Source organism: Portunus trituberculatus, chromosome 10, assembly GCF_017591435.1.
Source record: "Portunus trituberculatus isolate SZX2019 chromosome 10, ASM1759143v1, whole genome shotgun sequence".
Taxonomy (NCBI): domain Eukaryota; kingdom Metazoa; phylum Arthropoda; class Malacostraca; order Decapoda; family Portunidae; genus Portunus; species Portunus trituberculatus.
Window position 1 is genome coordinate 564,877 of NC_059264.1, and position 27,915 is coordinate 592,791.

Below are 27,915 nucleotides of genomic sequence, written 5' to 3' on the forward strand. Positions count from 1 at the left end.
CATAAACAACCCTCTCACTACCTCTCTGCATCTAAGTTAACCTCCGTACATCTTCACTACTGTTACTTACTGTTATATGTCCTTAATACTACAAGTTATGATAATTAACTATTCTCTTATTACTTAGCATCCTCTATCGCCAGCAGCCTCACATCACAGTGTGAGGCAGCACGACTGGCGACTACAAGCTAGGTCAAACAAATCGTATTTTTACCACTACTCTTATTCCATTGTCATCCCTCGCCTCTGATCCTATTTATTACTTATGGCGTTACCAGACAACAATGAGCAGCTCGCCACTGTTACACCTCGTCCCCCACTCAAGGGGATAATACTCGCTTCGGTGAGGAGCCCTGGTGAGTGAGACAAAAGGTGATCTGCGGGGGGAACTTTCGAGATGGTGCACTAGAGTATAGAGGTTTGAAGATTAGTAGAAGCAAGACCGAGTACCTACCCTTTAATGCGGTAGATGGTGGAGATGATATGAGTATAGATGGGGAAGCCATTAAGAGAGTTACTGCCTTCCGATATCTTCGATCGCATGTAACTATGGACGGTGAACTAGATGTAGAAATAAACCATCGGATTCAGTGTGGATGGAATTCCTGGCGAAAAATGTCTATGTGACAGAAAATTAAGTGCAAGACTGAAAGGTAAAGTTTACAAAGCAGCAGTAAGGCCTGCAATGATGTATGGAAGTGAAACTTGGGCTATGAAGAAGGTACATGAAAAGAAGGTTGATGTAGCAGAAATGAGAATGTTAAGATGGATGTGCGGTGTAACAAGAAAAGATAAGATCCAGAACGAGTTGATAAGAGGCACAGTGAAAGTTGCAGAGATAAGTTCAAAGATGCAAGAAAGAAGGTTAAATTGGTATGGGTATGTAATGAGAACAGATGAAAACTATGTAGGAAGAAGAGGAATGACTATGGAGGTGGAGGGAAGAAGAGGTACACCGAAGTTGAGATGGAAGGACAAGCTGAGAGAAGATATGAGTGAAAAAGGACTGCTACAAAATCAGGTGGCTGAAAAGAATATCTGGAAGAGACTAGCGAGGAACAGCGACCCCATATGAAGATGGGATATAAGCTGAGGAAGAAGAAATGTCGTGATTTGTAATGTCGATATTTTGTCACTCATCTCCCACTGTTTATCATGTTTTTTTTTTTATGATTATGTGTTATTTTTGTTGTTTCGTATTCGTTTTTTGTATTTATTTGTGTTTTTTTATTAGGTTTATATATTGTGTGTTGTTAATGTTGAGTTTGGTAATGTCGACATTTTGAAGCTCCTCCCCACGGCTACTTGTATCTTCAAATAAATTAAAACCATAAAACATTGAATATTCCACACATAATTCCAAATACTGATACATAATATTCAAATACTGAAGAATTTAACACTTAAATAAACTAAAACATTGAATAGGACATAATTCCGTGATAATTTTTGAGAATTTAACACATACAAGGACATAGTATTGGCTAGCGGGCAAGGAGAAGAGAGTGAATTCCTTTAGAGCCACAGCTGATGGCGTCGGTACCTCCCGCCAAGACACAGGGGTGAGCTCACTGGAGTGCCGTTATATTTCCAGCCTGTATAGAGGTGACAGTGCCGTGACAGAGGTGGTGGAGGTTATTAATGCACCAAGGAACAGGTGTGTAAGGTGTGGCAGTGGTGTTGATAAGGGATTAGTGTGTAAGGAGGGAAAGAAGTGTGGTGGGCCGAGTGCACGTCTGCTCATGTCAACAAATAGTGGTGATGGCCGTGTGGTGTTGCTTATACACCCCATAAACACCCGCAACACATCCACAACATGCCCATATACACCTACACACACAAAGTGAAGTGATGACATTCCCGACAGCACCAGCGGCGAGACAAGAGAGCAATAACTCTTCACCACGACTCTCCACAACGCCTCACCATCATTTATTTCAGGTATTTCTAAGGCCACTCTCTTATTTGTAGGTTTTCTTTGCATCTGAGAGTGAAAACAGTGCCCAAATGTTGAAAAGGTGATGGGTATATAAGGAGCAGTTGTCAGTATTACCAGCTATTATTTGCTTCTTTGACTCACCGTAAGCCAAACATGTGTCAGAATGGAACCACTACGCTACCATTGCATGTTTCCTGGCCAAGTTTGCCCGATAAGGCTTAATTTGGTTGTGGTGAGATAATAAATGCAACATAAGGATTATGGAGCCAGCGCTGCAGTGTTCCCGGATGTTACCTCCCGCCCGGCCCCCCCCCGCCCCCGACCACCACCCCTGTCCCCCCCGTGGCAACCTGCGGGTTCTAATACTTTTTTATATATTCTCTAAAAATAATATTACGCTTCCATGATGTGTTTTTATGGTTTCTCTAAATATTTCGTTGTGTTTGAAGTGTGTTCCGCGCCTGTGTTCGGTAAATATGTGGCGTTTAGTGGTGTTTTATAGCTTAAATATGAGCTGCCAAAACCGTCCAAATTTTCCAACTCCCGATTTCAATTTTTTATTTTGAGGTGTACTGGGCCTTTATTTGATCAAAGAATCGTCTGTACTTTCTTAAGCTTGAAATGAATCCATTGAGTGAAATATGTGGACTTTGAAGTGGTGTTTTGTCCCGTTTAAAGTATGTTTTATTTTTTTCGATTTTATTTGTTTACGTTTCTGTTTGACGGTCAAACTCGTTGTAGAATGCCTTAAAAGAAAGCTCAGACTCTGTAGAATGTGTTAGAATACTCGCCAAGTGAAAATAGGTGGACTTTACAAGAGTTTTTAATGAGTTTAGAGTTTAATGGTTTTGTTTTACATATATGCTCTTTCACTCGTTCACTTCTGGTTCTAGGTCAGTGTTGGATGCCTGAGAAGAGAGTTTATATTGTCTAATATTTTTCGAAAGAAATATAAAGTCGAAATGGCTGGACGTTTTGGCAGCGTTATAAGTGGAAATGTTTATATACATTTTATATACCTAATCTAGACAGTTTTTTAAAACTAGTTAAGCAGGAGATGTTTTGATGTTTTGAATATTAATTAAAGTATCTATCAAGTCATAAAAAAGTAAGCATTCGGCCTTGGCTTCGTTTTTTCTTGAAGTCATTTTTAAAATTATTTACGTAATTCAGACGAGTCACCACTGTTCCTGCGCTCTTGATGACGTCACAGCCCAGGCCCTGGCCCGGGTCCCTCCCTCCCTACCGCCCAGTTCGTCGATATTTTGCCTAATATCTAGTGATTTCTACGTGTTTTCCTGTGTTTCTTGGCTCAGGTGTGTAGATATTAGTAGCAGAAGGAAGAAGCAAGGATAAATAAAGGAGGGTGAGGAGGAAGGAAGGAGAAAGGGAGGAATAAGTGGAGGAGCAGGCAAGCCACAAGAGGTACTCTCCCTCCACTTCCTCAATATTTTGCCTAATATCTCGTGTTTTCTAAGTGTTTTGATGTGTTTCTAGGCTCAGGCGTGTAGATGGGAGCAGTAGAAGAAAGAAAAAAGGAGGAGATCGAAGAAGAAAAGAAAAATGGAATTGGAAGAAGGAGGAGCCAAGCCACAATATTTAGATAAGTCCCCTTTTTGATGTTACCGTTCTTTATAACGCATTTTTGTGTTTTTGGATTATACCTGAAGTATTTTGAGTATGTTTGGTAGTGTTGCATGGTGTTTTCAGTGTGTGTTGGATGTGTTTAGGTATATTTTATATATCTTGAGTGTGGTGTAGAGGGTTATTTGAATGTATGGGTGTGTTCTGAGTGCGGTTAGGGGAATTTTGAGGTGTTGTATGGTGTTTTAGATTAGATTTAAGGGTTTTAAGTGGTATGTGCGTGTGTGTGGAGTGTCTTGGGAGTGTGTGGGGATGATTTTGGTGTGTGGTGTGTGTTTTAAGTGGCCTGTGCGTATGTGTGGAGTGTCTTGGTAGTGTGTGGGGATGATTTGGGTGTTTGAAGTGGTCTGTGTGTGTGTGTGGAGTGTCTTGGGAGTGTGTGGGGATGATTTTGGTGTGTGCTGGGTGTTTTAAGTGGTCTGTGCATGTGTGTGGAGTGTCTTGGTAGTGTGTGGGGATGATTTTGGTTTATGTTAGGTGTTTCTAGTTGAGTTATGGGTTTATTTGTTAATATTTTGAAGTGTTGCGTAGTGTTTTGAGTGTGTTTTGGGTTAATGTACTCACTTACTTTTGTTAGTGTTGTATAATTTCATGGTATGATGGACGCAGCTGAGGTGGGCCTCCGCTGTGGCCAGGCAGTTCAGCCTTGCCGTCAACCCTCCATGTGATGAGTGAGTTGCCGGTTGAGCTGGAGTGTCCTGGTATTGGGGGCTCGTCTGGTATTGTAGACAACCATCTGTGTAACCTTTTCGTGAAGAGGTCCGGTGTGACCCGTCAAGTTCCTGATGGTGTCCGGCACAGCGTTGAAGAGGTGAGCACCATTGTGTGAGAAGGAGTTGTGCATGCAAGTCTTTATTTTATGAGCTGTTGCTGCTTTTCTCTTCACATAACACAACCGCCTTCTTGGATGTGGTTAAGTTGTATGCCCACATTTGGTACAAGGCCCTCCAGGATCTTGGGATTTCGAGCATTTTAAAATGGTTTGGGTGCATTTTGTGGTGTGGGGGTGTTATCGGTGTACATTTTAATTCTGATTTGTAAAGTGCAGGGCAGGCATGTTTTTGGGGTGATTGAAATATTAGTGTTGTCTTTCATTAACCGTGTTACTGAAACAGGAGTCTTTTAGAAATACAACTTAGATGCCACTATTTTTCAAAGTCCACAGTTATGAGGAAGTTTGTTCTTAAGAGTGTTTCTGCTTTTGATTTGATAGATATCATGTTAATCTGTCAATAGATCATCAAACATCACTTCAAAACTGGACAGGTTTGGGTGTGATTTGGGTTTTTTTGGGATGTTTGGGGTGAAAGAGTGTATTTTTGTGGGGTTTGGGTGTGTTTTTGGGGTGTTTGAGTGTTTTGGGGATTTGGGGATATTTGGGTGTGTGTTTAGGGATGTTTTTTGGGGTGTTTTGAGTGTGCTTTGGGTGTGTTTAGGATGTGTTTGGATGTGTTTGGGTGATGTTTGAATGTGTGTCTCATCTGCATGTTCAAACACTAGCAGGTGGTGTGACTTCATTTTTTTTTTTTTTTTTTTTTTTTTTTTTCTTACTTTTCAACAATGGTTGTGGTGGTGGTGATGGTTGTGGTTGTGGTGGTAGTGATGGTGGTGATGGTAGTGGTGGTGGTGGTGGTGGTGGTGGTGGTGGTGGTGGTGGTGTTAGTGGTGGTGGTGATGGTAGTGGTGATAGTGGTGGTGGTTGTGGTAATGGTTGAGTAGAAATGGGTGATGGTGGAAATGGATAGTGGAGGAAATGGGTGATGGTGAAAATGGGTAGTGGAGGAAATGGGTGATGGTGGAAATAGTTGATGGTGGATTTGGATCAGTGAAAATGGGTGAATGGAAAAGAGTAGTGGTAATGGAATGGGTGGTGGTAGTGGAAATGGATCAGTGGAAATGGGTGGTGTTGGAAATCAGTGATGGTGGAAATAGACAAAATTATTATTTTTTTTTTATTTGAAAGTCAACTTTTTTAATTTGAAGTTCTGGTTTTTTAATTTGAAAGTTAAAGGTTTACACTTATCCAATTTTTTTTTGAAACTCTGCACACTCGTTGGTGACACCACTTCTTCGCCCAAACTGTTCCACGTCTCAACACATCTTTGCGGGAAACTGTATTTTTTAACATCTCTCAGACATCTTCCCTTCCTCAGCTTTTTACTATGCGATCTTGTTGTTTGAATGTCATATTCTTCTCTCAGTCTAACCTAACCTTGTAATTTTGTTTATTTTTCCCTAACCTAATCTAACCTAACCAAACATTTGCAGGTCCGCAGAAAACGACACGCCAATTTATTTGAAGTCAAGGATGGAGATTAAAACGGCCTTGAAAAACACCACACCCGTTTTGGCCACCGCCATCACCACCTTCTGCCAGATCAAGGACAAAGTGTATTACAGACTCACACATAAGGAAGAGGTGCGAGTGAGTGTGTTTGGATGCGTTTGGGTGTGTTTTGGGTCTGTTTGGGTGTGTTTTGAGGTGTTTTGATTGTGTTTGGTGTGTTTTGGGATTCATTGGGAGCATTTGGGGTGTGTTTTGAGGTGTTTTGAATGTGTTTTGAGTGTGTTTGGGTGTGTTTTGTGTGTGTTTAGATGTGTTTTGGTATGTTTGGGTGTATTGAGGTGTGTTTGAGTGCGTTTCCTGTGTTTTTGATGCATTCTAATGTGTTTTTGGATATTACAAGTGTTTTGGTGCAGTTTTAATGAGGCTCAGATTAGGCTACAAATACTTTTGGGAAATCAGTGCTTCTCCTGGTGTGTGCTGTGTGCTGCACCAAGGGGACACACACTTCCTCACTATATCATGGAATGTCCTCTCATTGCTAAATTTAGGCCACAAGGTCAACATGACTTGTATAGCCTCATTGACCATTTCCTAGACTCGCCACTCTCTGGGATATACTCAGGGAATATCCTCATTTTGCTCCAACACTGTAGGATGTTCATGCAATAAGGTGTGCAATATGTGTATTTATTGATTGAAATACTTGTATTCTTGTTATGTATACTGTCTAGTGTTAGATTTTTGATAGTTTAACCTTAAGTCTTTGCCCAGGGGGTGGGTGGGGGTGGCCAGGCCCATCCTCCTCCTTTGTTGTATTTATTTATTAATTCAACAATAAATGTATCAATCAATCAATGAAGAGTTTGTTCCACGCTTTATCCTTTGCCTTTTTGCTTGTATGTGTTACTGTACGTAAGAGTTTACATTTGTTCTAGTATAGCTAGTCCTCTGTCATGATAAGAAGTGTTTAATATTTTCCTATGTGCATGAAAACACATGTAGCGTCCTTAAGTATCAGTATTTAATGCCACATAAAGGTTCGCCTGGATGCTATTTTATTTTGGTGTTTGCCTAGCCTATAGCCTCAGGGTTAGCCTCAGGGCATCACGAGTCTTCACTCACGAGAGAGAGGGCGCGAGATTGAGACGTGCGCAGGGAGACGATAAGGTAAACATTGTATTTGTAGTATTAACCTAACGTCATAGTGCCAAATTGATTGTATGTGTAGTTTATAACTAGTATAATGTACTGAAAGTGTTTGTACAAGTGAATAATGTTACTTATAAGAACTAACATGGAGAAAGTTTGTCCAAACAGTTGTTACGGTGAAGCCTACTGAAATCAATTGTCCGAGGAAATACTGCTTTCCCTCGACCCTACAACGATGGCTTGGATCAGTAAAAACACGTCAGTCGTGAGTCACTAGAGATCCTGCCAGAGCGCCTACAATCAAACAAGATCTACCTATATAGCATACGTATAGCGCATACAACATGTGGCTATGGGCGCTTGCCAGAGTTATTACAGGGCCGTTTTTGGGGCTGAGCCCACACCCTTATAGGGAAGTCTAGGGGATCCTTCCCAGGAAGAAAAAAAAAAAAAAAAGTGTGTTCTTTAGCCTTGTGGTGACTTCAAAATGTGTCAAAATTATATTCTATTATATTGATAGAAACCAGATGATTCATGTACAGATAACACTGGGATGAAAGCAAATCAATAAATCAATCAATATTTTGAGTGAAGCGAAGTCATATTCCCCCTGTGCAATTTTTAAAACCTGTGAGAGGTTACATGATTTTCGATTTTTAGTTTGCATTCACTGAAAATGGGAAACTACAACTTGTCTACTCTTTAGTGGCTCGTTAATGTACAACAGTTGTTTAATATTTGTTGTGAAGTGGAATTATCCGGGGTAAAGAAAACACATCCGGATGCCCAGGCCAGGCGACTCCACTGGCAGAGTATGATATTCTGTAGTGAGGCTATCAAGACCAGCTGTATTTTGTAACATTAGGCTCTGTATCACAAAGGCTAGTATCAACACCATGGCCACTAGATATACGATAAAGGAAGATTAGAACATGGCTAAGGGCAGGAGTGTGTGGCGTGAGGATAACAAGCAGTTAGCAGCCTCTTGTTCCATGTCCCTGTGCGAAAGTATGGCAAGAAAACAAATCGAGTGCGGTATATAATTAATCTCCCACCAATCTCATCTTTTTGTTAGCGCTGAAATGTGTCTCAGTGAGCACAAATTTAGTGTGATGTTATAGTGCCGTGTGGATATGAGGGCGTGAGGTGGGCGTGTGTCAGCCAAAGGAAGGGCAGCACATTCGAAGACAGCCGAGGTGATCCCACACCAGCTGAACAAATCCTCGGCCTTTTGTCTTGTGGCGGCGGGCGAGTGAGGTTCCTTGTGTGTGCGTGCATGGCGTCGCGGTTAGTGTAGTGATACTGTGATGGTGTGCGTTAGTTTATCCTATTGAATGCGTCTTCCTCGCGTTGGATTTGGTAAGTTGAGGTTTTTATTTACACTCGGAGTCTAAGTCCAAATAGTAAACATTGCTATTGTCTATTGTATATATCTGGGGTTTGTGGATAACAGGAAGTGACTGTCTGTTCTGTTGTTCACATCCTGGGTTTGTGGGTAACTGCTGAATAGGATTCTTATTGTGTCTATAGTTCTTTTGTCCAATGACGTGCCACCACCTCTTAACACCACAAGCTCCACCAATGGGAATTTGCTATATGTATTCGTAGGCGGGGCACAGCTGGGCAGACAGGTGCACGGAGATCTGTGTGCGCAATTGAGCCATGGCCATCAGTGACGTTAGTTGTAAAGCTTGCGAATTTGATTATTGGGAAATCATCGCTCCTGCGATGCAAGTCAGTGAACAATCGAGAAGAGGACCAGCCAGGACCTTCATCCTTTCGTTAAGGTATTGTGAGGAGGGGTATTGGTAGAGGTAAGGCATATTGTGTGAAGCTATAAGAGAACCGGTGTGGGGGGGAAGGAAACTGCCCCAAAGCAAGGATACGGTAGGTTAGGTTTATGTTAGGGTTAGGTTAGTGTTGGGGGGGATTGGTCCGGCGGCTAGGTTAGGTTTATGTTATGGTTAGGTTAGTGTTGGAGGGGGTGTCCGGGGGAGCGCAGCCCCCCCCGGGTAGGTTAGGTTAGGTTTATATTAGGGTTAGGTTAGTGTTGTAGGGAGCGGGTCCCGGGGGGGCGCACCCCACCCCGGCGATTACCCGTTTTATAGAATCCTGCCCAGCCCTACTTTGCTGCTGTAATCACCTGAACCAATCTTGCTACCTTCCTGTTTTCCCTCACTGTATTCTTCCTCGTTCTCGTACTCGCTCCAGGTGGTGTTATGTGTCTGGTAGTGGCGGTGGTCGTAGCCTCCCCTCTCGTACCCTTCCTGAATGCTTATCTCCACTATTTTCCGCACTTCCTCCACTATTAACCATGGGGCGCGGCGCGGGGCAGAGCGAGGGCGGTGTTCATGTGTGCGCGCAGTGATTGGGGCGTGGCGTGATGCTGGGCCTGGCTGGGTTCTTTCACCCCTACTGTCTTTGAAGTTTCTGGAGTATTGTACCACGTAGGAGTAAGGTTTTGGGCCTCCGGGGAAGTTGCTGGAGTAGCGCACCACGGAGGAGGAGGAGTAAGGTTTTGAGGTTCCGGCGGCGGCCACAAAGCAGGATAGAGCCACGCAGATCACCAGATTCGTTGAATCACTGGCCATGTTGATTTTGTGGTATTATATTTTCAATTTTTTTCTTTTTCCCTTCCACGTGAACTGTAGGAATAAATCACATCATAGACTCGTATTATCAAACACTTCTGTGCTTCACTATTTCAATAGGCTTTATTTAAATTTTACAGAGTTTTTCAAGCTGTTTTCAGAGTTCTAGAGGTAGTGACAAGATTTTTACATTATTAACTGGAGAAACACACTTGAAAAAACCTTCTAATCTTCTCTGTGGCCTTGAAAAATAGTCATGGTGACAGAGCAAAGCATTTTTTAAGGTGTTTTTACGGTTCTAGAGGCAGAGTGACAAAATTTTTACATTATTAACAGGAGAATCACATTTGAAGAAACGCTCTAATCACCTCTATGGCCTTGAAAAATAGTCGTGGTGAGAGAGCAAAGCGTTTGTGAATGCGGATCATTCACTTAGAACTTAATATTTGGATACACACATGCTGAGAAGTCTTGGATTACGTATTCTTGACACTATGGAATCAGATTATCGGTTATTTCACAGCTACACGTTTTGTAAAGTCTCACTTGTATATTTAGAAGTCAGTAGGGAAGAGTTAATGCAAGGTTCAGCTCCCTCTGCTCCCTGACCGTCCCTCACAGCCGCTGGTTCACGTCTGACACAGTGCTCTTAACGCTAGCCTGGTGTTCTATCTCTCTCCCTCCCTTTCTCGCCTCCCTAACTTTGTGACCGAGAAACTTCATTAAAGCGTTCAAGAAATCGACTCTCTCTCTCTCTCTCTCTCTCTCTCTCTCTCTCTCTCTCTCGTAAATTTGTATCTACCTCATGATTTTTATTTTTATATTATTTATTTGTTTTATTTGTTTATTTATTTGTTATTATTTTTGGTGATGCATTTTCGATTGTTATGACTTTTGAAATCTAGTTTTGGATTGGCTTTTCCTTATTAAATAGTGTTTACTTTATTATCTCTCTCTCTCTCTCTCTCTCTCTCTCTCTCTCTCTCTCTCTCTCTCTCTCTCTCTCTCTCTCTCTCTCTCTGAAACAATGACATTACTTCACGGAAAAGAAAACAGAAAGTCATCAATTGAGTAACTTTTTTCTGGCGTGTCGAATCATTAACGAACTTTCTTTCCTCGGGAGTTTTACGTTATAGATGGCTCACTGCAATTTCGTGGAAGGAGAGGCACCGCATTATTATTATTATTATTATTATTATTATTATTATTATTATTGTTATTGTTGTTGTTATTATTATTTTTATTTATTTATCTATTTATTTTATTTATTTTTTACATTATATCCTTGGTGTTGACGCTTTTCCCGCTGGTTACGGTGGTGGTGTTGGTGGTGGTGGTAGTGGTGGTGATGGTGGTGGTGGTACCACGGTGATGGTGATGGTGAAGAAGTTACATTGCCTGTCCGTAATTTTTTTTTTTTAAGTTATTCCTTTTCTTCGCATTACTTAACTATATTTCCTCTATTGCCAAGCTTGTAGTAGTAGTAGTAGTCTATGGTAGTGGTGGTAAAGGTAATATTTTGCAAGTGTTCATAGCCCTTAAGTGTGAAATGTTCAGTCTCGGCGGTTTTCTGTGGTGTGTGGCAACGTGTGTCTGCAGGAAGGAAGGAAGGAAGGAGGGAGAGAAGAGCACTTGGGAGGAGAGAGGGGCGCGCCGTGACACCCACCAGTTCCAGTCACACACCTTACACGCTTTCTCTTATCACTGATTTCGCAGTGACATAAGTTCTTTTTGTTTTATTTCGTTTTTAGTGATCTTGGAGAAAAGATCGATTTATCTTTACCTGAAGGGCGTCTCGTCAGATTCGAGGCGAGCTTGAATTCAGCGTGGCCAGCGCCTCAGCTTCTTTGCAGTGTGTCAGTGGCCACGTTACGGTCGGTACACTCTTGTACTTGGCCAGCGGCTCCACTGGCGAGATTGGTGTTGGTGAAAGGTCAGTGCTGGTCAGCGTCCTGGGATGCCACGCCACCATATGTTGGGTGTCCTACCTCGTCATATAAATTGGCGGAGTTGTATTATCTACGGTCGTATTGCATGATCTAGGGTTGCCACCTGTCCCTTAAAATACGGAACCGTTCCGTATTGAAGCGTGAAATGTTGCGTTCCGTATTGAACCAATATGGAACGCCATTTGTTCCGTATTTGCCTGTATGAAGAGTCAAGCAAATGAAATAAATTGATAAGTCATCGTGACTAAATATTGAAACAAATACATAACCAGTTCACAAAAATATGAGTTTGTTAGGGGTTTGTCGTGCCGCCCGTGCGTTATGTGAACAGTACACGTAATATCTCGCTCCGCCTCCACGCCACGGTCCATCACCAACGGCTGACGCCGTCAGTCTAGAAATGAGAGGGGTGGAGAAAACTGCAGCTGTGCTGTGCCATGCCATGCCTATGTCTCATCCCTGTTAGGTACCTGGTACTGAACATGGCTACGTCTGCAGGATCTGTACACTTGGAAAATGTATAAGTAATGGCTATATTTATTATCCATTCATATTCCAGGTAGCTACTGTTTTCTCCAAATGTTTTCTTTTTTTTCTTTAATGAAGGGAAATATATTTTTCAGTGTCTCATTCTTTAGAATTTATACAGACACGTGTAGTTTCAAAAATATATTACTGATAACTTGACTGATGAACGTATTTTGCAATATATCCTCATATTTAGTTAAGATATCCTTGAATTCCTCCTAATACGGGGTACTTATGGAAGTGCTTATCTTCAAGCCTTGTCAATATGATTGACTTTCTACCCACCATCATTGTTCCAACCTCAGCTAATGCGTTCCGTATTTTTAGGTGGTGGTGGTGGCAATCCTAATTGCATCCCTGTTGTGATGCCTTTACTGATCAAGATAGAGATAGCACGTGTTATTTGAAATAGTGAAGTCAATTAGTGGTGTTTGGAGTGGTCACAGCCAAAGTGGTGACCGTTGGTGTGGAGATTGCCTGGTACACTGCTTCCGTAGGCGGCTGTAATCCAGGCCATGATGTGGCACAGTGAGTATCGTGATGAAGGGTTCCAAGGAAATACTGGTCACATGTCAAGGATGTGGTGTGCAGGGTGTGTGTTTTGTGCAAGAGCTGTCATAGGGTGCAGACGGAAAAGTGCTAGTGTGACGCCACCTTTTTTTTAAGGGCAGGAATTAGATTGGAAGATCGAGAATGTAATTCAACTTGCAGATTCTGAAATTGTCAAGGCTCTGATTCAAAAGGACCACTTTAGATTCAACACATAACTGAAATTCAGACAATGACAAGCTCTGATGAATGGTTCTGGATTCCATCAGAAGTAAATGTTGCATATAATACAACTAGGATATGCAACTACAGTATGCTGTACACAAACTGGAAAAACAGTCCAGATTTTTTTTGATGTCCATTTGAGAATTGGCCGATCGAAAGGGTGTGTAATGTGGAAGTCCCTGACATGGCTTGCTCAGGGAAGGCATCAATCAATAACACTGTAGTTGATGAAGTACTGATAGACAGATTCAATGACTATAAGAAATTAATCATTGTAATAGCAAGTGTTGAAGGTATTGAAGTGCCAATCCCTTCATTGGTCCTACACAGCCTGCCTAGCAGAACACAGCATTACAATAACAAAGTAATTTATTTATCTATTTGTTTTTCTACCAGTGCTCTGATGTCCTCTCCTTTACAGATGCATGTCGTGTCGCCACTCCCCTGCATGCAAGACAACGCCACCACAGCTTCTGCCACTAAATCAAAACCAAGCTGCATTTTTACTCCATCATTCTTCACTCAGTACCCAGTGATATTTCTCAGTAAAAGTGTGAGTGAAAGGTATGAACATAGTTGTAGTAGTAGTTAATTGTTCCTCAGTCTATATCCCTTTTTTCTTCACTTTTAAATATAGTCAAAATAGTTTTAAGTTCCTTCAGTCTTTCATTTGTCTTATTTTTTATCTCCCTTTTCTCTCATTCTTTTTCCATCTCCCTTTCTATTTCATTATTTTTCCTTATCTCTAGTAACACCTTAATTTTTTTCATCTTCATTTATTATTTTTATCTCCCTTTTCTATATCATTCATTTTCCCATCTCATTCTTTTCCTTATCTCTAGTAACACTACATAATTTTCTTATTTTCTTATCTTCATTTTTTTTTTCTTATCTTAATTTTTTTAAATCTTTCTATTCTCTTGTATCTTTATTTTTTTTACCTAAAAAAATTCTTTCTATTCTCTTGTATCTTTATTTTTTTTTACCTTCTATCTTTATTTTGTCTTCTAATTTCAAGACCTGCCAAACCTGCATTTTCATTTAACTATTTTATTTTCCCTTCATTGTATGTAGTCTTCTTATATCACCATGTATTATTATTAGCCCCTTCAGTACCATGATGCATTTTCATATTTATTATGCTTACTATTTGGTGATTTTATGCAGTTTCAGAAATTTATGTGGAGTTTAAAATAGTGAAGACTGACCAATAATTTTCTGATCACCTTAGACCTTAGCCAATACTCATTAAATGTGCATCCCAGTACTGAAAGGGTTTTAAGCAAGGTTTTTATGACACCACACAAGTTTGCTATAAATTTATTAATAACATACATAAAAATATTCAAAAATATTCTATGGGAGTGTTTGTAAGAGAGAAAGATTAAGAGTGAGAGTGTGTGATTGTGCATTTTCACCAAGTCTCTCCTCTAAAACCATCCTACTTTTCCAGCAAGATACATTGTGTCATTGATATCAGCAACAACACAAACTCAACTCAGCACAGAGTATACAAATAAATGCATCTTTCACTTACTCTCCAGTACACAGCAGAATAGAGTGGAAGCTGTTTTCCTTCCTAGCAGAATGTACATTGAGTCAATATTTTGAGGCACACCATAACTTTAGAACAGTGTATGAACATGCTGGAGTGTTAGCATTCCTCATCTCCACAGGAAGGAGTGGCGGTGATTTAATGCAGGATGCGAATGGACTTCCCTGTCACTTGTAGGAACTCGTCATCTTGAAGGTCCCTCAACGCATCCTCGTACATCTCTCTTGTGATCATCTGTGGAGAGAAACGCGTATGATTACATTGTTTACTAAACTGTATTGTTAAGCAAAGTCTATATATAACACAGTCAGGTCAGTTTGCTGTAAAAGGTCATCACATCTTTTTCTACCTCTTTCATCTGATGCTTATAAAACCAGGAAATATACCAAGTTGTACCAGAATATATGAAGATTTTGAGTTCCATGACTAAATAAAATCACTTGTATCTCCCACCACCCACCATGATGAATCCTTCTTCCATTGAAGCAGATAGGCATAAGGGTGAATGTAAAGTTAGGAATTAGAGTTGTGTATTAAGCTGAAGTTGTTTCAAGTTACAAAAGATAGCAATGTCCATATCTTATTTTCAATAATGTAAGGGAAATCTGCATTGAGAAACCTTTCCTTGCAGGTTTGGTTAGTCTGCTCCTTTTCTCTTGACTGCTAGTTGTTGACAAGTGCTTACATATTTCAAGTGTACCAAATTTACGGGACTGACATATTAACAACTTCTATCAGTCACGAACAAGAGAACAAGTTGCCGTAAGTAAACAATGTTAATCCTGTAAATTTGGTACACTACTTTAAATATGCATCCACTAGTCAACAACTAATAATAGTCAAGAGAAAAGGAGCAGAGACTAACTAAACCTGCAAGCAAAGGCTTCTCAATGCAATTTCCCTTACACTTCAATTGAAAATAAGATAAGGATGTTGCTATCTTTTGTAACTTATACCATCAGTTAAATACACAACTCTAATTCCTAAAGTACTTTAAATCCTTATTCCTGTCTGCTTCAATGGAAGATCCATGGTGGGAGACATGGTGAAGGAATGAAGGAAGAAGTAAGCCAACACTGAACTCACCATTTCTGATGCCTCCTTCATGTCCTGGAACAGCTTCTGGCCATTGAGGGTGAGCACCTTGCCCTTGGACTGGATCACCTTGCGTAGCAGCTGTGCCATCTCCGTCCTCTTCTTGCGCGCCACTGAGCTCAGGCCAGTGATGAGGATGCTGACGTCAATCTTGCCGGACAGCGGATCAGTGGCCGACTGTTTGAGAGCCTCACGGTGGAGTCTGGGGTGGAGGAGGTAGTCTTTTAATGGTTAGGTTAGTGTACTAACTACTTACTGTTACCCAATAATAAATAATGAATGCTCATGTACTGCAAATATACACAAATTCATAAATTAGTCAAGGCAGCAATCTCCAGCACTACAAAATCCATTCTTTGAATGTTTTTAAAAAAGCAAATAAAAAAAAATATTCAGAATATTTTAAGGACGTCCTTAACATTTGGAAAACAAGAATTTATTCAGAACCAATCATCTCCATTCAGTACAACCAAACACACTCACCTCCACGCCTCCTCCACATCCACCACCTCCACCTTGTTAGACAGCCGCACCTTGGCATGGGCTTCAGCCAGGCGGATCAGTGACTCCAACTGGCGAGGGTAGGCGGTGACCTGGCCCCGTCCGCTGCCCACCTTGCGCATGTCCACATAGGCCATGATGAGGCGCTGTGAGGCGTTCTCACTCAGCCTTGGATGGATGTACTCCCGGGCGTAGGCAAGGTAGTCCCTCAGGATGCTCATGTGCAGCTGCTCCTCCTCATTGATGCCGTCGTCCTTGTGGTAGAGGGACACCAGGTGGCGGGCCAGGCGGCGGTCGTACACCTCATCCTGCGGGTCCAGGATGAGGAAGATGAGGTCGAAGCGAGACATGAGCGTGTGCGGCAGCTGGATGTTCTCAATGATGGTCTTGTTCTTGTTCCACTGTGACTCAAGGGGGTTGGCGGCAGCAAGGACGGAGGTGCGGGCATTGAGCTGACAGATGATGCCAGCCTTGGCAATGCTGAGGGTCTGCTGCTCCATCACCTCGTGCAACACTGACCTGTGGGTGAAAGAGGACACACTCACCACTCTTGTTCACACCTTGCACTACACACAAACCATCCTAACAAGTTCATATGCAAGGAAGGGACTCATGTCATGTTTGACTGCAAGTTACCACCCTACTACACAATGATAAAAGCAAATATCTAATAAATAGTTTTTAAACATCCACACTCTCATCTCAACAAAACAAAACATAACAGTTCACATGCAACAAAGGAACTCTTGGCATATTTTTGGCACACTCTCATCTCAACAAAACAAAAACATAACAGTTCACATGCAACAAAGGAACTCTTGGCATATTTTTGGCATATTTGACTTGAAAAAGGCAAGAAAAAAAATCAAAAATATTTCAAAAATATTTCATTTTATAAGTTAGGTGAGATGAGGATAAGGAGACGTTCACATCCTCCTCTCACCTAACACACAATGAAAAAAGCAAAATATCAAACACACACACACATGAAAAAAAAAAAGTTAAGGAGAGACGTGAATATTCACATCCTCACACACACACGAAAAAAAAGTTAAGGAGAGACGTGAATATTCACATCCTCATCTCACCTAAGAAAAAAAACAAATATCTATTAAATAAAAGTCAAACATCCACACACTCACTCATCTAAACACAAGCACACACCTGGTCGAGTCATTCATCTTGTCAAACTCGTCAATGCAGCAGATGCCGTTGTCTGCCAGCACCAGCGCGCCGGTCTGCAGCACCATCTGGCGGGTCTCTGGATCACGAGTCACATATGCAGTGAGGCCGACAGCAGAGGATCCCTTGCCGCTGGTGTACTGTGAGCGTGGCAGCAGGTTATACACATACTGCAGCAGCTGCGACTTGGAGGTACCAGGGTCACCACACAGAAGAATGTTCACCTCAGATCTGTGGTGAAAATGAGTCATATTCTTGGTTATTCTTTCAAACTGGTTTCTGATTTAATTTGCTACTGCATAAATAGTAACACCCAAATTTCGTGGTCTTCTTTATTCTTCAAATTAATAACACCAAAATTTGTCTTAAACGTTTTACTCCTCCTCTATCACAAATAATGTCTAAATTTCATGGTCTTGGTCACTCTTCAAATTGATTTCTTGCTTAGCTTAACTTTTTTACATCTTTCAATCATAACACCTAAATTTCAACTAGCAATGCAAACAAACCTCAAACCACCCAAACCTCAACTAATCAACCAAACCAACACTTACAAACTTCAATCTAACAGCAATACAAACTTAAAATCACCAAAACAACCAAACTACCAAAATTTTTCAACTAGCCAATCAAACCATTACTTAAAAACTTCACTCAACCTATCAATCAACAACCTACCTAAATTCCAAGAAACCATTCAAACCAACACAAAAACTTCACTTAATCAACACATACCTGAAGTTCCCTCGTCCTGTGTGGCTGAAGTTCTTCCTTGTACCACCAAAGAGCTGTAGGAGGATGCCCTTCTTGATGTCCTCGTTCTCATAGATGGAGGGAGCGATGGACCGGGCAAGGCGCTCATACACATCAGGCTTCTTGGAGAGTTCCTGCAGCACTTCAACACGCTCCGGGGTGAAACGAGGTGTCTCTCTGTCAATTTTAAGAGTATGGTGAGAACGTGTGGGATGTTTGAGGCAGAGTATATGGTGAAGAATTGAGGTGAGATATGTCTCTATCAATTCTAAGAGTGGTGAGAATGTGTGATGTTTGAGGTAGAGTATATGGTGAAGAGGAGAGGTGAGGTAGTTATCTATCAATTTTTAAGTAAGAGTGTGGCGAGAATGTGTGTGGTTTGAGGCAGAGGATATGGTGAAGAGCAAGTGAGTGTGTGAGTTTAGGTAAGTCATATTAGGTTAGTTTAGGACAGACAAGCAAGCAAGCAAAAAAGGTAAGTGTTTTCAGTGTGATGATATGAGGTGAGGTGAGAGGAAGATGGTGTGTCTGTAAATTAGGTAAGATAAGAGTAAGTGAGGGTGAGTGTTTGAATAAGTAGGATAAGGTTAGTTTATTTAGGAAAGACAAGCGAGATCAGTGTTTTTGTATTTAGTGTGATTAGGCAGAGGATATGGTGAGAAGATGCAATGGCAAAAGATAAGATGGTATATTTATAAGTTAGGTAAGATACAAGGAAATGAGGCAAGTTTAGATTAGTGTACAAAAGACAAAGAAGTTTAAGTGTTTTCAGTGTGATGAGGCTGAAGAGTTGAGTTGAGGTGACAGGAGGTAAGATGCTGTGTAAAGCAAGGTAAAAAGGAAGTGAGGGTGAGTGGGTAAGTAAGAAAGAAGCAAGAGGAGTGCTTTCCGTGTGATGAGGTAGATGTAGGAAATCATGACTAGGGAAAAAAAAAAAAAGATAATCAACAAATAAACATCAAACAACTCAAAAGATAATTAATCACCATATATAAACATCAACTCAAGAAACAAAAGGAAATGACAAACCAATCAACATACAACCCACACCCTTCCCTGCCACATCTCTCCCTATCACATCCTTCCTTTCCACACCCTTCCTTACCAAATCCTTCAATACCACACCTTTCCCTTTCACTCTTGTCCTACCACACCCTTCCTTGTCAGACTCTTCCCTTTCAAAACTCCCTGCCACACCCCTCTCTGCCTCACCCTTCCTCCTGGCCATGCAGACGTTTGGTGTCCACCTTGCGGAAGTGCACCACGTCGATGTGAGTCTTGTACACGCTCTTTAGATTGCGCACTCTGGGGTTGAGACGGAGTGGCACGGCACGGTATATTCCAGTGACAGTCACTCGGTCCCCAGGCTGCACCTTGTCTACCAAGTCATTGTGAGCGTACAGCAGCACCGTGTGAGGGGTCTGGCCTGCCGGCATGTCCTCTGGGGCAGGGAGAAAGTGGTGTGTGGTTCAGTACATCAGTAATATAAAACAGAGGTGTACTTAAGTTCTCTATCTCTATCTCTCTCTTCCAGAACCATACATAGTAAAGTAATATACCTGGAAAGAAAGAAAGAAAGAAAGAAAGAAACAAACAAACAAACAAACACACACACCCGGTAGCTCGGTGGTTAGAGCGCTGGCTTCACAAGCCAGAGGACCGGGGTTCGATTCCCCGGCCGGGTGGAGATATTTGGGTGTCTCCATTCACGTGTAGCCCCTGTTCACCTAGGATTGAGTAGGTACGGGATGTAAATCGAGGAGTTGTGACCTTGTTGTCCTGGTGTGTGGTGTGTGCCTGGTCTCACGCCTATCCGAAGATCAGAAATAAGGAGCTCTGAGCTCATTCCGTAGGCTAACGTCTGCCTGTCTCGTCAGAGACCGCAGCAGATCAAACAGTGAAACACACACACTGCGTAGTGTAGTAGTTAGCACGCTCAACTCACAATCAGAGGGTCTGCGTTTGAGTCCCGGGAAGCGTAGCCCCTGTTCACCTAGCAGTAAATAGATACAGGATATAACTCGAGGGGTTGTGGTCTCGCTTTCCTGGTGTGTGGAGTGACGTCTTGTGGTCTCAGTCCAACCCAAAGATCAGTCTATGAGCTCTGAGCTCACTCCATAATGGGGAAGACTGGCTGGGTGATCAGCAGGCGACCGTGGTGAATTACACAAACCAAAATTCAAGACAAAAACAGACAAGCACTCAAAAAACACCTGTACTCAACACAAAACCACACAACTACAATCAAAACACACCAGAACACACCCACACACAACAACCTACCTGGACTCTCTTGCAACTTGACCATCTGCTTGTCTGAGAACCTGGACCTGTTATGAATGAGTGTGAAGGAGTGCGAGGTGTTGCAGAAGGAACAGACGGTGGGCTCAGCGATGCGGCCGCGGTCTATCTCTACGGTGGTGGTGAAGGCGCAGACGTGACACTTAAAGAAAGCCTCCTGCATCTCCGGGATCAGGTTGGATGTGCGGATCACCATGCCGGATATTGTGATGAGCTGGTCGATCTCTGGTGGATAAAGGTTAGTGAGTGTGGTTCCTTGAGGGGATTTTTTTTTTTATTTACATTTTAGATTTTTATCTATTTTTTTATGATTTATTGATTTGTTAGCTAGCTTTTGTAGGATTGAGTTTGTTATGTGTAATTTTTAAGGTATGAATACTTCCTACAAGCACGCACACACACAAACTCTTACCTTCTGGATTGAGGGAGCGCATGTTCTTGGTCTTATCAGCATTGAAGGGGCGCACTTGGATCTGGTGCTCCAGGATGGTGTCTGGGTAGCGCTCAAAGAACATCTCATTAATGGCCATGTCCAGGCTGGGGATCACCTGTGCAGGGCAGCAGGGAGGACACATAAGGATCAACACATTGACTCACAAACAAAGATGAGTAATAATCATGCTGGTAGTCACAGGAATGCATTTGATCTAACCTGGTGACAAAGAGAGGAGGTGGAATAAGCAAACTAACATTAACCCTTCAATACTAGGACACATTTTTATCATGAGATTTGTGTATAAGACCATTCTGTTACATTAAGAAGGATCTATGGAGGTAGGAAGATTAATGGCCACAGTGTTCACTATTTTCATCCCCCACATGAGCTGTACAAAATCAAATTGTAAGCAGAATGAAAATGGAAATGTGTCATAATACTGAAGGGGTTAACAAACTGACTCACTAACAAAGACCAGTAGATAATTAGTAAAAGAACATGCTAGTAGGTAAAGGAGTGTTAATCTAACCAACTGACTAAGAGAAGAGGTGGAACAAGCCAGCATTAGGACTCACTAATCTAACAAGCTGACTAAGAGAAGAGATGGAACAAGCCAGCACTAGAACTCACTGAGATAGAATAAAATAAACAATAAAAGCAAATGAACAGAAGCCAAAACTGAGGTAATATAAGCACCAGAACAGCAGCAATTAAACAAATACACAATGAAACAAATAAAAAGAAGGGAAAAACTGTGTTAATATAAGCCTTACAACAGCAGTAACTCCACAAACAATAAACAAAAATTAATACAAGACAAAACCAAGATAATATAAGCATCTAAACAGCAACGACAAAACAAATAAACAATGAAACAAATGAATAGAAAGCAAAACTGTGATAATATAAGCATCAGAACAGTAGCAACTCCACAAACAATAAACAAAAATTAATACAAGACAAAACTGGCAATATTAGCATCAGAATGGCAGCAACTAAACAAATAACAAATTAAAACAAAAATGAGACAAAATAAACATCAGAATGGCAGACACTCAACAAATAACAAACAAAATGCATTAAAACAAAACTGAGGCAAAATAAACATCAGAATGGCAGTGACTAATTAAACCCAGGTAACACAAAGAGCCTAGAAGTACCACTCACCTCCTGTGGGTAGCACACCAGCTGCCTGTAGAGGTCTGTGTCAAACTGGTGCAGGTGTCCACAGTTAACGTTCATGAAGGGTTCCTCCAGGGTGTGGATCTGAAGACACACAAAAAGAGTTAATTGCCGTCAGTGCATCGCCAGTTTGTTGATTGAAAGGCAGTGTAACAGTTGTCATATGGTGCTGCTGGAAATGCTGTGTGGTAAGTAATGAAAAGTGTTAAAATATCAGAGAACTTTATGTAAAGCTAACTATTACATCTTAAATGGAACACAGAATACAAGAAGAATACAAAAAGTTGCAGAAGGATAATGAGAATAAAAAGCTAATACAGTAATAGATAAAAGAACTGGACTGGACACACACACACACACACACACACACACACACGACGTTAAGAAGTATAGTTTTCCTTATACAATTGTGAGCAAATAGTGAGGAAACTGTGAATGCCAAAACTGTCAGTGCTTTCAAGAAACTGGATAATGGATATAGAGACAGGATACAAGATTATTCCCTCCTGTAAACCACAACTAAATAAACACAAGGCAAATACAACTAGGTAAACACAACCAGGTAAATACACGCACCTCCTCCAATTTCTGAAGGTACAAGGGCTCATCTGTGTTCATGCCCTCACAGCGCTCATCATCGGCAGCATCAGGATCAACGAAGGTCTGCACGAAGGCCTTGAAACGATCCTTGCACTCTGACACCACCACATCAGTGCCCCAGATCACCAACTGCCCACCCTGAGGCCCATCCGTCTGCGCCGACCCGCCGGGGGGAGCTGTACCAGGCGCAGCACCCTCAGCGTTGGCCTCACTCAGGGGATCAGTGGAGAGATTCACCTGTAGATAAATCAGTAGGATTTTATGAAACGTTGGGAGTTTTGTGAAGGATTAAGGAACATTTTGAGAATTAATAGTTTTGTGAAGGGTCAAAGGAAGGGAATTTTGAGAAGTGTTGGGGGAATTTTCTTGTGTCAGGAATATTTTGAGAACAGTCAAAGGAAGGAGATTTTAAGAATTGTGGGGTAAATTTTGTGGAATGTTAGAATGTTAGAGGTTTTGTAGGTTGAATGAAGGAAGATTTTGAGAACTGTTGGGGGAATTTTGTAGTGTCATACGAATATTTTGAGAACTGTTGGAGGTTTTGTGTTGAATGAAGGAGACAGAATTGTTGGTCAGATTTAGTAAAGTTAGAAGAATGAAATTTTTGAGAACTGTTAAAGGTTTTGTAGATTAAATCTGACAACTGTTTGGAGTTTTGTGGGTTGAATGAAGATATTAATAACTGTTGGAGAAATTTTATAGTGTCAGAGAAATATTTTGAGAACTGAAGGTATTGTAGGTCGAAGGAAGGCAAGATTTTAATAACTGTTGGTGGGATTTTATAGCGGGTTAAAGGAATATTTTTGAGAAGTGTTGTAGGTTTTGTAGATTGAATGAAGGAGACTGAAGCAGAACTGTTGGGGAGATTTGTGGAACGTTAGAGGAATGATACTTTGAAAACTGTTGGGAATTTTGTAAAGGGTTAAGGGAGAAAATTTTGAGAACTGCTGCGGAAAATTTTGTAGAGAATCAGAGGAACACCACTGCGGGATAGAACAAAGAAGAATCTAAAGACATGAAGGGAAGTTTTGTAGATATAGAAATGAGAATGAGATAGAATGAAGAATTTTAAGATAGAAACAGAGAAATAACAGAGATGAAATGAAGAACTGATAGAATAAACTAAGATAAAACTAAGATAAAATGAAGAAGAATTTAAAGATAGAAATAGAGAAATAACACTGAGATAGAATGAAGAAGAATTTAAAGACAGATAGAATGAAGAAAAATTTAAAGACTGAGACCTGAAGGGGAAGTTTTACAGATAAGAGAAATACGACTGACACCTATTTTGACTTTTCTGAAGGGTTTACTGTCACATTTTGTGCATTCCAACAAACAAGAGGCAGACTCAGACCTGTCTCATGCGGCGGTCTGAGCGAATGTCAGAGCGGTGCCTGATGGGTGTGCCACGGACTCCTGAGCGAGGCGTGCGCAGCGAGGAGCCCACACTGCTTGGGGTGCCATAGTTGAGGGGAGAGCTCTGGTCCACCACATCATTCAGAACTGTCAGGAAAGTGCAAGGTTAATTATTAGCACTTGATATGCATAGGAGGAATTACAATGTGTTATTTATGTATATATTAAACACTGCAATATATACACATCATATAGTCAGGAAAAGTGATATGTAGGATTATTAGCATTTGACAGGTATAGAAAGGGGATCTAGAAAGTGTTATTCAGGTGTACACAAGACTGCCATATACACATGCATACATAAAACATTGGATACTGAGAAAGTGACATTTAGGACATAAAAACAGTACAATATATATGTCATACATGCATAAAAGTTAAAACACAACCACACTACATAAAACACAGGGGGTCTAGAAAGTGTACATATAAGACTGCCATACATGCATGTTTTATATATATATATATATATATATATATATATATATATATATATATATATATATATATATATATATACAGTAAACTTCTGATCATCATCTCGATTTATGACAATCCAGATAGATACAATTTTTAAGTGCTGGGAGGGGAATAAGAAGAATGAAGCATATGAACTGCCATTCTTGCTGACATCAATACAACCTCAACTAGCAAATGTTTAATGTAAAATGCCAAAGAAACTGAAGCATTAAGTCCTTCAGTACTGGGATGTATTTTTACCACGAGTTTGGGTGTGATTAGATAGCTTTATTTACATTAGGAAGGGTCTATGGAGGTCAGAAGATTAACGGCTAGTCTTCACATTTTAATCTCTACATAAGTTTCTGAAGCTGTATAAAATCACTAAATAAGAAGCAGAATGAAGATAAAAATGCATCATTACACTAAAGAGGTTAAAAGCCCAAGAAAGCTACAAATTCTACCACAGCCACAAAATGCTTAAAATTACTAGAACATAAAATTTTCAGTGTCAGACAGCAAAACTCAATAGGACAGACCAGATTGGAGGCGAGCAGGGGTAGCGGCAGGTGCAGGGGAGGTGGCAGGGAGGAGCTCTGGACCGGGGGAGGACGAGGGGAGGGGAAGCAGTTCACTGGTGTCGCTCCTCTTGCTTGGGGTGGAGCGGGTGCTGCGGCGGCCGGGGGAAGACATCCTCAAACAGCAGGGATTCTCTCACCTGGGGAAGGACGAGACGTGGCTAGCCTTTCTTTATTTTCATGTAAGAAGGGAAATCTGGCCAACAGCAACAAAATGGTTATACAAAAAGGCCCACTGAGATGCCAGTCCCCAAGTAGGTATGACAGTCAGCTAAAAGAATGGGATAAATGTCTTGACACCTCCCTCTTCAATGAATTCAGGTCATAGGAAGATGAAACCACAGAAGCAGACAGGGAGTTCCAGAGTATGCCAGAGAAAGGGATGAATGATTGAGAGTACTGGTTAACTCTTGCATTGGAGAGATGGACAGAATAAGGGTGAAAAAAGGAAGAAAGTGTCTGTGTGAATGTCTGGGCCTGATAGATAGATAGACAAGGAGTTCCAGAGTGTATCATAGAAAGGTATGAGTGATTGAGAGTAGCTACTGGTTAACTCTTGCATTGGAGAGATGGACAGAAGAGTATGCAGTGGAAATGTCACTAAATACATATGGAAAAAGGGAAGAGGAAGTTTCAAATTGATTGATCTATGGTAGAAATGTTACACAAGAGACTTCCTATATTCAGTTTCTCATGTAAAATAAATGAATGGAATGATGATGGGAAAAATATATATACAGATGTTCATGTAAAAGAAAAAATCTAATGTTATCTGTAATAATGTAAAAAAAAAAAAAAATAAATAAATCATATTGAAAAAAATCTGAATTGAGTATTGAAATCTGAAATTGTCAAATTAATAGTAGGAGGAAAGAAAAAAAAAAAGTACGACCAAACTAGTTGTTAACCTCCAACTTACAAAACTACCAAACTACTTGTTTTCCAGCTACTTAAAACTATAATTCGCTGCATTATCATAACTATTACCATACCACCTTATATTTCAGTGCCTTTTATTCTAATCTAGCGCAATATTAAACGCCCAAGGCTACAGAGGCCAGGCACGGTACAGGGAGAAGAAAGAAACACGAGCCAACCACTTGTTAAACCACTGCCTAATTATAATTAACACACAACTCCACATCTCATGACCTCCCTTACATCAGCCTACCAATCAGTCACCTTAATTCAACCACAGTAATGTAAATAACCCTAAAAACACTGTCAAACAATTAAAAGGCCAAGGAAACTAAGACACCAACCCTGAGGCACGTCACTCCCCCACAGACAGACCCTCCACATTTCATGTCTTTTAAACTCACAAAACTCCACACATCCCACGCACTGATTACTTCAACCTTGTCTCTAGTGCTCCATCAACACTTCAGCAGCAGTAAAGACAACGTACACTCACCAGAAAGGACGCAATAGCCAGGAAACACAGAGGGACGCCGGCTGCTACCACGTCCCGCCAGAAGTTTTGGTGTTGACGAGAAAAGCGCGGGAAACTCTACTTGTCCCGATGCCTTCACGTGGATTTGGCTTCAGTAGTCTAGTGTTTTTCCCTTTCTTTCTTTCTCGTGACTCTGTAAAGATGATATACAACTAAATAGAAAACACAGTTGTTTTTTTTTTTTTTTTGTCATTTATGCAATGGGTTTTTTTTTCACAGATGGATTGTTTAGTAACACGAGTCATACAAGGACAAATTTAGAGATTATAGTTTTTTTTGTGTGTGATAAATTATTATTGGTTATCTTTCATTAGGTTTCTTAATTTTCTTATTGTAGCTAGATTTTCTAGAATAGTCTTAACATTTCTTTGTTATAGAAAATTAATACGCATATGAACAACTCGTCTGAATGTATAGCCTCTATCTTTCATGTTTTATATGGCCCCTATAGTCACTAGAAATGGACATAGAAAAATAAACAAAACATTTGCATATTTCAAATACTAACAAAGGACGCAAAACTGTCTAATCATAAAAATATTTTAATCTCGATGCATGGAACGATCATCCAGAGTGGGTGATTAAATATTGATACCGCGGGACAATTTAAAGCTCGTCTACCGAGATAAATTATGGAAAGGCCAGGATAGAATATGTAATTACGCAGCCAGTCAAGTTAATTAATGATCCTCCAGGTCAACTGTGACTGTGAGTAACTGAGTAATTGTGAGTTAAAACACAACATGGAGAACGATATTCAAAGGAAAGCTATTCTAAACTACTGGTGCCTCCCACCATTATTTGTCATGAGGGAGTGTCCTCTTGTCTCGCCCCGAGGCTTTATAAGCGAGACAATTGCGATCATATCTCGTCGCTACGTTTATAAAAGGAAAGTCTTTCTGCTTAATAGTTGTCATATACACGTGGCGGCGATATCATTGTGAAGAGGAAGACTTTAGGATGAACAGGTTCAAATTTATTGTCCGTATTCTGAAACACTTTCCCATCACGACTAATTTCAGAGGCTATAGAGATGACTGGTTAGTTGTGTTCACACGGGTGTTTTCCCTGTTCATAATGTCAAAATCTTGCTAATTTCTCACATTAAAATCATAAAGAAAAACAAAAACACGCGTGACTTGAACTACAGGCTTTTGAATGCAGTGGAGGAGCGCTGGGAACTGTTTCAAAATATACCTCAGTGAAGATGACATCGAAAGACGAGAACAAATTCAAAAAGAGCGAAAGAATGGTAAGTCACAGAAACTCAAGGAAAAGACTAATTAAAAGCAGCGAGAAGGGATCTAAACTAAACAGAAGAAAGCATAGAAGAAATATACTATAAGGTTGAATTAATTGAACGAGAGAGACAACCTTAACAGTATGGTCTATTGATGCTTCTTGTGTGTCACCAGTCTCGTGAGTCGTGACGGGCCGCGGCACGTTTGCTCACTGGATACCTAGGTAGAAACGGAAAAAAAAAAAAATAAATAAATAAATAAATAAAAAAGTATTGATAGGGCATCACTTCGGAACGTCT

The 27,915-nt window shown here is 40.8% G+C and overlaps 2 protein-coding genes and 2 long non-coding RNA genes across 7 annotated transcripts; 2 read left to right on the forward strand and 2 right to left on the reverse strand.

The window, feature by feature from the left end:
* The first annotated feature begins 3,921 nt into the window (after positions 1-3,921).
* LOC123502016 lies at positions 3,922-5,905 on the forward strand. Its single transcript, XR_006673771.1, has 2 exons — positions 3,922-4,394; positions 5,852-5,905. It is a non-coding gene; the product is annotated as an uncharacterized LOC123502016 (long non-coding RNA).
* An 893-nt stretch (positions 5,906-6,798) lies between these two features.
* Positions 6,799-16,107, forward strand: LOC123502022. Of its 4 annotated transcripts, XR_006673774.1 has the most exons (5): positions 8,156-8,378; positions 13,283-13,425; positions 14,538-14,666; positions 15,536-15,746; positions 15,976-16,107. It is a non-coding gene; the product is annotated as an uncharacterized LOC123502022 (long non-coding RNA). The 4 variants fall into 4 exon arrangements; XR_006673775.1 differs by lacking the exons at positions 8,156-8,378; positions 15,976-16,107 and adding an exon at positions 6,799-7,037 and having other exon boundaries at positions 15,536-15,911; XR_006673772.1 differs by lacking the exon at positions 15,976-16,107 and having other exon boundaries at positions 7,977-8,378; positions 13,283-13,414; positions 15,536-15,911.
* LOC123502021 lies at positions 8,881-10,352 on the reverse strand. Its single transcript, XM_045251172.1, has 2 exons — positions 10,157-10,352; positions 8,881-9,664 (listed from the first exon to the last, which is right to left on the reverse strand). Exon 2 carries the CDS (start codon positions 9,608-9,610, stop codon positions 9,122-9,124), a length of 489 nt encoding a protein of 162 aa, XP_045107107.1. The 5' UTR covers positions 9,611-9,664; positions 10,157-10,352; the 3' UTR covers positions 8,881-9,121.
* LOC123502018 (DNA replication licensing factor MCM4-like) lies at positions 14,169-26,490 on the reverse strand. Its single transcript, XM_045251164.1, has 13 exons — positions 26,337-26,490; positions 24,884-25,062; positions 23,824-23,972; positions 22,443-22,703; positions 21,852-21,950; positions 20,661-20,796; positions 20,231-20,473; positions 19,160-19,388; positions 17,930-18,124; positions 17,177-17,425; positions 15,995-16,531; positions 15,503-15,713; positions 14,169-14,650 (listed from the first exon to the last, which is right to left on the reverse strand). Exons 2-13 carry the CDS (start codon positions 25,035-25,037, stop codon positions 14,555-14,557), a joined length of 2,559 nt encoding a protein of 852 aa, XP_045107099.1. The 5' UTR covers positions 25,038-25,062; positions 26,337-26,490; the 3' UTR covers positions 14,169-14,554.
* Positions 26,491-27,915: the final 1,425 nt, after the last annotated feature.